The 12,500-nt window shown below is 55.6% G+C and overlaps 1 protein-coding gene across 1 annotated transcript in view; it reads right to left on the bottom strand.

Moving 5' to 3' along the window:
* Window positions 1–6: 6 nt before the first annotated feature.
* ATP9A (ATPase phospholipid transporting 9A (putative)) overlaps window positions 7–12,500 on the bottom strand; it is an 89,656-nt gene continuing 77,162 nt past the window's right edge. Inside the window, exons 27-28 of the mRNA XM_075571553.1 lie at window positions 5,067–5,270; window positions 7–895 (exon numbers count right to left, since the gene is read on the bottom strand). Coding sequence (XP_075427668.1) covers window positions 759–895; window positions 5,067–5,270 — 341 coding nt within the window. The 3' untranslated portion in view covers window positions 7–758. The remainder of the gene's footprint in view (window positions 896–5,066; window positions 5,271–12,500) is intronic.

Consider the following 12,500-nt stretch of genomic DNA (forward strand, 5'->3'; position numbering starts at 1 on the left):
ATTGCTAATGTTGGACTTCCGTAGTGTAATGACCAGTTTTTGTATTGACTGAGCCACCTGTTCTGAAGCAGAGATATCCTTAAAACCCGACACAGTGGTGGCCCTTGAGGACTGGAGTTGCCCAGCCCTGAACTACACTCTATTTCTTTGCTGATCGTATATTCATTGTTATGGAGCAATCTACTATTTACCTCCATGTACACTGCCCCCTGACCATTGAGACAAGCAGACTCTGCTACATTACGTTCTTTTGATCACTTACATTCAGTAGCGATGCAGGACCTGCGAGGGAAGTGGGAGGCAGATGACAAGTACAACAACGGCAAAGAACATTTCTTTACGTGAATAGTATCCTCTTAGTAGACACAAGCGTATAGGAGTTCAGAATGCAAGACGCAGTAAGGACTGCTGTTTTCCGAAGCATTACCCCTCTAGCGCCTTCAGGACTGGAGGGGGCTTGTAATGCATTGTAACCATGTCCTAAGAATTAACTGTGCGTCTTTTTTCCCCCATCTGGGGGAGTGATCTTTGATCACGGATTTGCCCGTGTGCTCCAATGCCCTCCGCATTCATTCGCGGTTTTAAATAACGTCTACCCCCTTTTTTTTTTAAATCCCATTTTGAGTTTTGTTCAGCAAAGCCGCATCAAGTATTGGTTACTGCACAACCCACACAACAGGTGACGTCGCTATATTCATGAGATCTCGCTGTCCATCCGTAGGGCGCCCACTGAAGTCCTGGGGCGCCTTGAGGTGGATCTATGTCGTGAGCTTGGAGTAACTTGGAGGAGAGAACTTTCTTCTCAGATACTTGAGGACGTAGAGGGGTAGACAACTGACCAGTGTTATCACCGTGACTTTCCAAAGGAACGACAGAGTGGCAATGAAGTAAACATCTAAAATGAATAAAACAAGGGTTAATTCCAGAGTTCAATACACAAAGCAGTTGTACATTTCTATGCTTTTCTATCCCTTGAGTCCAGGCACAAAGTACATTTTCCTGTCTTGTCTTTAAATAGTTTCTGGGCATGCTAGCCAGCCTATCTGAACAAGCTCCTCACCCCTACCACACGCAGTAATTGTCACCTGAGATCTGACTCCAAAAGACTCTTCATGGTCCCAAGGTTGAACAAAGTATCCGGCCGCTCCTCCTTCTCTTACCGTGCACCCCACAACTGGAACAGTCTACCATCTAAGATCTTTCAAGACTTCCACGGTCTCACATTTTAATCTGGTCTGTAACTGTTACTTACGCCTATAATCATATATTATCTCTTAAAATGTTGTCCATGAAATGTCTGTAAATTGAATGTATAACCTATGTTCATTTAATGTAACCGTGTATTGTCATAACTCACACAGCTTATAATGGTTGAAAGGCAGGGTTGCAGACCTGTCTAAGGCTGAGTCCATGGTGACTCCAGCCGTGCGGAGGCGCGCTGAGGCTGAGGGAAAGCGGGTGCTTTCCCTGGCTTTAGTTCGCGCGCCGTCCGGGGGCGGGCCAGTGACGTCACGGAGCTGGTTCGCCCTTATTGGGCGAACCGCTCACGTGACCGGCCCTGCGCTCCCGTGAGCGCCAAAACTAAAAAAAAATGTAAGTGCTATGCCTCTGCACGCCTGCGGAAGCGTGCGTGAGCCCCTGCTAAAGCTGCTCTCATTGCGGCTGCAGGGGCTCACTGACAAGCGTCAGCGCGCCTCAGCACGGGTCAGCGCCAAAGCGCTGACCATGGACTCAGCCTAAGACATGTGATATTCTTTATTGGCTATACGCTAACGGTGGAGGTTTTTTGTTGCCTTTTTCACCCACGATAACTTAAAATGTGAAATGGTAAACCTATCCAGCCTAGAAATATTTCAAAGCAAGTATAAACCAACCTCACACTGATGATACCCATCAAGGTTGAAACATATGAGTGGTTTGTACTTGCTTTGCTAGTCCCATGCTGTGCTTAAAAGCTGTGTGAACGGCGCTGCATCAGCTTAAATGGGCTCCATGTGAATGGATATTCCAGGCAAAAGGTGACACATTGTGTGCTCATTTGCATGTCATTTCCCAGAATCCCTTACTGCAGTGGGAGCACTGTATGCTAGGTGATGATGTCTAAGACATGTGAACGTGCTCACAAGTGATATTCTTTATTGGCTATATGCTAACGGTGGAGGGTTTTTGTTGCCTTTTTAACCCATCATAACTTAAAATGTGATATATATATATATTACACACACCATCCATGTACATGCGCATTAAAGCAGTACATCTTTCTCATCCCCCATTGTCTGTAACTGTTACTTACGCCCATAACATACATTCTCTCCAACTGTCCACGAAATGTCTTTAAATATAATGTATAACCTCTGTCCATTTAACGCACCCCTATATTGTCCTCAGAACATACTTGAAAACGAGAGTTATTCCTTCCTAGCGAAACATGTTTTATGAATAAAACAAGTAACAGTGTACAGCGCTGCGTTATATGTTGGCGCTTATTAACAACCCCCCCCCCCCCCCCCAAAATAAAAATATCATCATTTGCAAAGCAGTACGCTGCAGGTCCCCTCCGTCGGCGAAGGGTTAATAGAAAGAGCATAGCGCTGTCATTTGAAAGGGAGCCAGCAATATATTCCAAGGTTAACGCAAACCCCCGGCCGCCTGAGCCCTGCCTTTGTGTTCCAGGCAGCCCTTTAACACGCGGCGTTTGAAGCCAGGAAGAGAGAGGCCACCGGTTGCACCGGAGCAGGATACGAAGCACGGACAGCGCTGGGGATCTTCGGAGGTCAGGAGTGACATCTTGTGGATGCAGATAGCTGCTCCCCCGGGCCGCCGGGTGACCGGAGCGCCGCGTGGCGCGGAGTGACGAGCGTCGCAAACATGAAAGGGATGCAGTGTCCCGTCAACTGCACGGGGGGGGCGTTATCTCTCCATGATTCGCGTCGGCGCAGGAGGATTGGAAAAGCCATTAGTCTCCCTGTCGCTGGTGGTGATGTGACGCGTGAAAGGTACGAGTTGCGGCATTCGGAAACGCAACTCCCTTTGTGCCACAGAGAGTTTTGAGGTTATATGAGATCAGTAGAGGTAAAGTTAACCCCCCTTTTGGTTTAGGGGATGTGTAGCAGGGGGTTTCCCAGAGCTGAAATGTTCTATTTACGGCTCTGCGGACCCCTTGCTTTCGAGATACTTCCCACTGTAGGTAGCACGTTTCTGTGTCCCCCCCCCCCGTCCCCCATGGGAAACAAAATGGCGGTTTGAATCGCCCAGGTTGTAAGGGCCAATAGGAAGCCGCATTGTCATTTGGTGCGGTATTCCTATTGGCCAGCGTGTTGCATGGGGATTTAAATACCAGGAGATCGCAGCGCTAACTTTCCTGGTAAATATCTCGGGGACGAGGTGATCCCAGTAGCTAAAAGTAAGGCTTTTCAGTTTCAGGTACCCCCTGTTTCCCAGGAAAGGGGCTACGGGGGTGGGTGAGGTGGTGTGGGGCTGTTTGTTGCCTTATTTGTTCAGCTTTGACTGAGTATGCATGCTGAAACTAAAGTATTAGTTACCATGTAACTAGCTGTAGCTAGAACAACCAGTCATTAAACAACATAACAGTTGTGATTGTGTGTGTGTGTATGCGCGCGCGCGCGTGTGTGAGTATCCTAATGGGGATTTCAGAGCGGAATACATAGCCAGGATATAAAAGACATCTGTCAGGAGAATAAAATAAAATGAAAATAAAGCAATAAAATGATTTGGTCAGGGTGCCGATTTCGAATCCATATTGTGCACCCTGCAAGGCCTTCTGATGAAGCTCCGAGGAGTGAAACGTGTTGGAACTGCAGAGACTCTCCAGGCCATTCTCCGTTTGGAGCCTGTGGAGACGCGGAAGAGACTGAGACCCGAGAGTTGCGCTTCCGTCACGACCGGAAGTGACGCCACAAGCCGAAACGGAGGACTCATGCATCCACAGCACTGAGAAGAGCACTGGTGCGGTCAGCTTTCTGTGAAACCTTTTGTGGTCAATCTGCGCTTGGCCCGTGGCCTAATTGTGAGTGTAACCTGTATAGCCTTGTGTATTATAATTCAAAACAGTATCACACTATGATCTTCTCTATTGCATTTATTTTTTTTCACGTCTTCAGCATCATCCCATCTCTATTATTACCAAGCTATTGTTAAGGATTCATTCGTCGTTTGACTCCTACCCACCTAATGTGAGTCTATCGTCATCCACTGTTTTGAGCACCATCTGTCGATTGTTCCATATAGTAAACTCACCTGAGAAGGGTTTTCTCTTCCTATTATACCGGTTTCTATTTATGGTGTAATCTTTTGGAGTGTTAGGCTGCGCTTATAGTGCCAGCGATGCGACGTTGCGGCCAAACAAATGTATTGCCGCTGTCGAGTGCGCTTATAGCAAGCGCGACGGAGCAACGCTGGCGTAGGCGAATTCTTGAAGCCGGTCAAATTTGATTTTTCAGAGGCTGTCGCCACATGTGACAGCCTCTGAACCAATCAAAGACCTGGTCGCCCGCGACGTCGCCGGAAAGCGAAATACAACTATCGCTAGCGGTGACGGCAACGGGTGATGTCATCCGTCATGTCGCCGTCGCGAACACTATAAGCGCGGCCTTACATTGTTATTTTATCTCGCACACATAGTACTGCACTATGGACTACGTTGGCACTTTAGGACTGGTGCAATGCCGCGCGCCACCCCAAAAATGAATGTTTTCCATTGAGCGCGCACATACGCGTTCACGCGCGCGTTTTTTTAATTGAGTTTGCAAATTGTTCTTGCCTTGCGACGGCCGTGCGATAGCCACGGCACGTCAGCGGTTCAGCCAATGAGGGCGAACCGATCACGTGATGCTACGGCCACGGGTTATACAGCCCATTTCCTGTACATTTTTACTAAGTTTGAAAAAGCTGTCTGTGAGTAGGTTCCTGGCTCTACACTTCTTTAACCCTGACTGTGCTGAAAAGCAGTGTAATGCGCTTATAGGCCCCCACGTTACAGTGGATAAGAAGTAAAGGCGGACGCACTGTGCGCTCATTGGTATGTCATTACCCAGAATCCCACTCACCAATAAATTCATGAAGGAAGACCAAAGAGGCGATGTAACAGGACAGGCTGAGGAGCTCGGCCACGATCATAAGCCAGTGCCACGTCTGGATGGTCAGCGCCACCATCAGCAGCTCGGTGAGAATCAGAGCCGTGAAGGAGATGGCCACGATGTGGACAAACTCGGACTCGAACAGCAGCAATGCCCCGTACATGATGATGCTTCCTGTAACCAAGAAGGAGACGTCTCAAGGGGGCATCGGAGCTGGGAATGCGGCTGGCATCGTCCGCTATTTTAATTACTGTAGACTTAAATAAAGCATTTTGTGCCCTATTTACAAAACGGCATTGCCCTACAAAACCCCTTTACTTTAGTGGTCCATAGCGAGTCTTCTGGCGCTGGAAGATGTCTTATACACCAGCAGCACTTAGTATGGATGCGCCTTTATGTCCGTTTCGGGGTTTTTCTTCTTTATAATTAACCAGTTTAGAGATACTGTACCTGCATTTATTTTGTACCATTTTTGGGGGAGGTCGAGCCGACAATGCCCTATCCGAGTACGGGGGTTTGTTTATGTTTTATATCATACTAGCTGAGAGACCCGGCGTTGCCCGGGATGTAAATGCGTAATAGGTAGTATTATTTATAAATTGTGGAACAATAGGTGAGTATTTGTTGTAAAGGTTGGATAATAATATTGAAAAGAAAGATGGAAGAAAATGTAATACGATGTTGTATAAAAATGGTTTATTGTAACCACACCACAGTACAATGTAAATTTTGGTGCCATAAGTGATGTAAAAATGTGAGGCGTGTGTCCTGCTAGGGTGTGAGGCGGCGGGTGGCGCGTGGGTTGTGAGTGCTGTCTGCGAGTGGGGGTCCTGCTAGGGTGTGAGGCGGCGGGTGGTGCGTGGGTTGTGAGTGCTGTCTGTGAGTGTGGGTCCTGCTAGGGTGTGAGGCGGCGGGTGGCGCGTGGGTTGTGAGTGCTGTCTGTGAGTGGGGGTCCTGCTAGGGTGTGAGGCGGCGGGTGGCGCGTGGGTTGTGAGTGCTGTCTGTGAGTGGGGGTCCTGCTAGGGTGTGAGGCGGCGGGTGGCGCGTGGGTTGTGAGTGCTGTCTGTGCGTGGGGGTCCTGCTAGGGTGTGAGGCGGTGGGACAGTGATGTCGGTGCGTAGGGGCGGGAGGCAGCAGGTGTGTGTGGCGGCAGGTATGTGTTGAGTGTGGCGGGTGTCTGTTGAGTGCGTGCAGCGGCTGTGAGGCGGTGGGTGAAAGGCAGAGGCGGCCGGAGTAAGGGCGGGTGAAAGGCAGAGGCGGGGGTGGGGAGGCGGTAAGGCGGGCAGGAAGGCGAAGGGCGGCGGGAAGGGGAGGAGGGGGTGGTGGAGGGGGGCAAGGGGTGGAGGAGGGGGGCAAGAGGTGGAGGAGGGGGGAAGGGTTAGAGGAGGGGGGAAGGGTTAGAGGAGGGGGGAAGGGTTAGAGGAGGGGGGAAGGGTTAGAGGAGCGGGGGGGGGGAAGGGTTAGAGGAGCGGGGGGGGGAAGGGTTAGAGGAGCGGGGGGGGGGGAAGGGTTAGAGGAGGGGGGGGAAGGGGTGGGAGGGGGTGGGAGGGTAGGGGGGTGGAGGGGAGGGGGGTGCAGGGGTGGAGGGGAGGGGAGGGGGGGGTGGAGGGGAGCGGAGGGGGGGGGTGGAGGGGAGCGGAGGGGGGGGTGGAGGGGAGCGGAGGGGGGGTGGAGGGGAGCGGAGGGGGGGTGGAGGGGAGCGGAGGGGGGGTGGAGGGGAGCGGAGGGGGGGGAAAGGGGAGCGGAGGGGGGGGGAAAGGGAGCGGAGGGGGGGGAAAGGGGAGCGGAGGGGGGGAAAGGGGAGCGGAGGGGGGGAAAGGGGAGCGGAGGGGGGGGGAAAGGGGAGCGGAGGGGGGGAAAGGGGAGCGGAGGGGGGGGAAAGGGGAGCGGAGGGGGAAGGGGGGGGGAGGCGGTGGGAAGGGGGGGGGAGGCGGTGGGAAGGGGGGGAGGAGGCGGTGGGAAGGAGGGGGGAGGCGGTGGGAAGGGGGGGGGAGGCGGTGGGAAGGGGGTGGGGAGGCGGTGGGAAGGGGGTGGGGAGGCGGTGGGAAGGGAGGCGGTGGGAAGGGAGGCGGTGGGAAGGGGCGGTGGGAAGGGGGGGGTGGGATGGGGGGGGCGGTGGGAAGGGGGGGGGGTGGGATGGGGGGGTGGTGGGAAGGGGCGGTGGGAAGGGGGGGGGCGGTGGGAAGGGGCGGTGGGAAGGGGGGGGGGCGGTGGGAAGGGGGGGGGGGGCGGTGGGAAGGGGGGTGGCGGTGGGAAGGGGGGGGGCGGTGGGAAGGGGCGGTGGGAAGGGGGGGGGCGGTGGGAAGGGGGGTGGCGGTGGGAAGGGGGGTGGCGGTGGGGGGGGGCGGTGGGAAGGGGGGGGGGGGCGGTGGGAAGGGGGGAGGGGAGGCGGTGGGAAGGGGGGGGGAGGCGGTGGGAAGGGGGAGGGGAGGCGGTGGGAAGGGGGGGGGAGGCGGTGGGAAGGGGGGGGGAGGCGGTGGGAAGGGGGGAGGCAGTGGGAAGGGGGAGGGGAGGCGGTGGGAAGGGGGAGGGGAGGCGGTGGGAAGGGGGGAGGGGGGGCGGTGGACAGGAAGGGGGGGCAGTGGACAGGAAGGGGGGGCAGTGGACAGGAGGGGGGGCAGTGGACAGGAGGGGGGGCAGTGGACAGGAGGGGGATGCAGTGGACAGGAGGGGGGGGCAGTGGACAGGAGGGGGGGGCAGTGGACAGGAGGGGGGGGCAGTGGACAGGAGGGGGGGCAGTGGACAGGAGGGGGGGGCAGTGGACAGGAGGGGGGGGCAGTGGACAGGAGGGGGATGCAGTGGACAGGAGGGGGATGCAGTGGACAGGAGGGGGGGGCAGTGGACAGGAGGGGGGGGCAGTGGACAGGAGGGGGGGGCAGTGGACAGGAGGGGGGGGCAGTGGACAGAAGGGGGGGGGCAGTGGACAGGAGGGGGGGGGCAGTGGACAGGAGGGGGGGGGCAGTGGACAGGAGGGGGGGGCAGTGGACAGGAGGGGGGGCAGTGGACAGGAGGGGGGGCAGTGGACAGTAGGGGGGGCAGTGGACAGTAGGGGGGGCAGTGGACAGGAGGGGGGGCAGTGGACAGGAGGGGGGGGCAGTGGACAGTGGACAGGAGGGGGTGGACAGTGGACAGGAGGGGGTGGACAGTGGACAGGAGGGGGTGGACAGTGGACAGGAGGGGGTGGACAGTGGACAGGAGGGGGGGGCAGTGGACAGGAGGGGGGGCAGTGGACAGGAGGGGGGGGGCAGTGGACAGGAGGGGGGGGGCAGTGGACAGGAGAGGGGGGGCAGTGGACAGGAGAGGGGGGGCAGTGGACAGGAGAGGGGGGGCAGTGGACAGGAGAGGGGGGGCAGTGGACAGGAGAGGGGGGGCAGTGGACAGGAGGGGGGGCTGTGGACAGGAGAGGGGGGCAGTGGACAGGAGAGGGGGGGCAGTGGACAGGAGAGGGGGGGCAGTGGACAGGAGAGGGGGGGCAGTGTACAGGAGGGGTGGGGCTGTGGACAGGAGGGGGGGGGGCTGTGGACAGGAGGGGGGGGCTGTGGACAGGAGGGGGGGGGGCAGTGGACAGGAGGAGGGGGGGCAGTGGACAGGAGGGGGGGCAGTGGACAGGAGGGGGGGCAGTGGACAGGAGGGGGGGCAGTGGACAGGAGGGGGGGCAGTGTCACACACACACACACACACACACACACACACACGCGACACCTACCTGTACTTCCGGCCGCCGCCATCTTCTCACTCGGCGCCGCGAGGGAGGAAGGGGGTCCGCCATCTTACGCGCCGCGTGGCAGCCTGTTCCCACGCCGGGGAGGGAGCTGAGTGGAGCGGGAGGGAATGGAGCGGGAGGGAATGGAGCGGGAGGGAATGGAGCGGGAGGGAATGGAGCGGGAGCAAGGTGAGTGGAGCGGGAGGGAATGGAGCGGGAGGGAATGTAGCGCGAGGGAGGAAGGGGGTCCGCCATCTTACGCGCCGCGTGGCAGCCTGTTCCCCCGCCGGGGAGGGAGGTGAGTGTAGCGGGAGGGAGTGGTGTGTAGCGGGAGGGAGTGGTGTGTAGCGGGAGGGAGTGGTGAGTGGAGCGCGAGGGAATGGAGCGCGAGGGAGGAAGGGGGTCCGCCATCTTAGGCGCCGCGTGGCAGCCTGCCTGTTCCCCCGCCGGGGAGGGAATGGAGCGGGAGGGAGTGGTGTGTAGCGGGAGGGAGTGGTGTGTAGCGGGAGCTACACTGTGTGAGGTAGCGGGATAGGGGGAGGGACATTGGTGGCATGGTGTAGCGGGGTAGGGGGCCTCGCGGTCTGGTTGCGGTAGGGAGCTGTGTGAGGTGCAGGAGATGAGACGTGCTGTGCGGTTCGCGGGAGCTACACTGTGTGAGGTGGCGGGATAGGGGGAGGGACATCGTTGCCATGGTGTGTGAGTGGAGGCCGCGGCCTCGCGGTCCGGTTGCGGGAGGGAGATGTGTGGCGTGGAGGGGAGGGGGGGTTTGAAGAGGCAGTCTGCAGTGTTTGGTGTTGTGTGAATGTGTGTGTGTGCTGTGTTTGTGCGTTGTGTGTAGATTCTGTACCTGATTCGGCAGTCTGTGGTAGCAGACGTGAAGGTTTTGATAGCTGTGAAGCGTGGCCCCAGAGCAGGTTGAGGATTAGAGGATTAGGTGTTGCAAAAGCAAAGCGTTCCCAAAACTCAGTGAGGGGTGGGACAGTGTGGAAGTATTAGGGCAGTGGTTCCCAAACTTTTTCGGTTCAAGGCTCCCCAAGGCAATCAGAATTTTTTCAAGGCTCCCCAAGGCGATCAGGATTTTTACGCGGCGCCAAAGTAAAAACAAAGGTGTACATACATACATAGGTGTACAAACATACCTAACAGTTGCAGTGCGCAGTTGGTGTCTCTCTCAGACACTCTCACTCTCTCTCACACACTCTAACTCTCTCTGACCTCACTCTCTCTCTCTCTGACCTCACTCTCTCTCTCTCTGACCTCACTCTCTCTCTCTCTGACCTCACTCTCTCTCTCTCTCTGACCTCACTCTCTCTCTCTCTGACCTCACTCTCTCTCTCTGACCTCACTCTCTCTCTCTGACCTCACTCTCTCTCTCTGACCTCACTCTCTCTCTCTGACCTCACTCTCTCTCTCTCTGACCTCACTCTCTCTCTCTGACCTCACTCTCTCTCTCTCTGACCTCACTCTCTCTCTCTCTCTCTCTCTCTCTCTGACCTCACTCTCTCTCTCTGACCTCACTCTCTGACCTCACTCTCTCTCTCTCTGACCTCACTCTCTCTCTGACCTCACTCTCTCTCTCTCTGACCTCACTCTCTCTCTCTCTCTCTCTCTCTCTCTCTCTGACCTCACTCTCTCTCTCCCTGACCTCACTCTCTCTCTCTCTGACCTCACTCTCTCTCTCTCTGACCTCACTCTCTCTCTCTGACCTCACTCTCTCTCTCTGACCTCACTCTCTCTCTCTCTCTGACCTCACTCTCTCTCTCTCTCTCTGACCTCACTCTCTCTCTCTCTCTCTGACCTCACTCTCTCTCTGACCCCCCTCTCTCTCTCTCTCTCTCTCTGACCTCACTCTCTCTCTCAGACACACACAAATAAATACACACACACACACACACAAATACACACACACACAAATAAATACACACACACACACAAATAAATACACACAGATACACACACACTGATGCAGATACACACACACACACAAATAAATACACACAGATACGGGGGGGTGGGGGAGGGTATGGCTGAACGGCCCGGTCCCTGCACGGGGGAGGTCAGTGCTGCGGGGGCCTGTGCCACGTGGGGGGAGGGCCGGTGTGCTGCGGGGAGGGAGGGGGGGGGGTGACGCTGCAGTGCTGCTGGGAGACATCTGTCTCCCGGTGCTGCTCCTCCAGCGTGAGCGCCGGGCCTCCCTCTCTCAGCGTAGGCAGCTCAGCGTCGCTGAGCCGGGCTGAACAGATGCACAAAGCCCCTGCATCTGTAATCAACGCGGCTATAGTTCCTCCGGCCTGGGACATAGTAAGCGCTTAGGTGCTGCTGCTCGCTCTTGCTTGCTGCCGCTCGCTCTACCAGGAGCTTTTTGCTGTCCTGGCAGAGGAGACAGCAAGCGCGCTTGGGAGGCGGGTATCACTGTGTGTGTTTGTCACTTGGTAGCTGTGTGTGTGTGTGTGTGTGTATATTATATAATATTTTAAACATTTTTAAAAAAAAGACATGTGAGAATAAATTATTAACATTGTGCAACTTTGATAAATATATTCACACACACACACACATCACACATATATATATATATATATATATATATACACACACACCACACACACACACACACACATATGTATATATATATATATATACACACACACCACACATATATACACACACACCACACATATATACATATATATATATATATACACATACACCACACACACACACACACACACACACACACACACACACACACACACTCACCACATACATACATATATATATACACCACACACACACACACCACACATATATACATATATACACACACACACCCTGCAGCCCGTTTTACACACACACACACACACACACACACACACCTGCTTCCCCTCAGAGCTAGCAGCCCTTGTTTCCCGCTGCTGGCGGCCCTGATCGCGGCGCCCCTCTAGCCAAGCGGGGCGCCCTGCGCACAGTTTGGGAAACACTGTATTAGGGCATTGGTGTTGGACGCAGGCCAATGAGAGGTGTGCGGGGGCGGGCATTGGACGCAGGCCAATGAGAGTCAGTGAGGGGTGGGACGCAGGCCAATGAGAGGTGTGCGGGGGCGGGCATTGGACGCAGGCCAATGAGAGTCAGTGAGGGGTGGGACAGTGTGGCATTGGTGTTGGACGTAGGCCAATGAGAGGTGTGCGGGGGCGGGCATGGCCTGAGCCGGAGTGACAGGGCCAAGGTCCAATGCGATTGACCCTTGGGACGCAGACATACAGTGATTTCACAAATATATAGTAGATTATAAACGTCTTAGAAGAAATAAAAAGGGTACTTTAATATCCTTGGTTTGCCTTCCTTCTGTCCTGGGCGTACTCAGCACCGGTGGATCAGCGCCAGGGCGGCATGGAGGGCTCTTGTAGGATACATTGCCGGCTTTGACATAAAGCAGCAATATCAGCTTCCATTTTTTTCAGGTATGAACAGGGGATCTCCGGGGCTGAACTGTGTTCATTTCAGCTCCCAGAACCCCCTGCGACACTTACCTCCGTAGGGGGTACCGGTATCTCTGTAGAGTTTAAATCTCCCGGTACCGCCGGCCAATAGGAAGTCACAACGGATGACGTCACAGCTTCTTATTGGCCCGCGTGACCCAGGACACTGAAAAGCCGCCATTTCGTTAGGCCCACCGTTTCTCTGCTTGCAGAGATGCC

This window comes from Ascaphus truei, chromosome 15 (assembly GCF_040206685.1).
Source record: "Ascaphus truei isolate aAscTru1 chromosome 15, aAscTru1.hap1, whole genome shotgun sequence".
In the NCBI taxonomy this organism is placed as follows: Eukaryota; Metazoa; Chordata; class Amphibia; order Anura; family Ascaphidae; genus Ascaphus; species Ascaphus truei.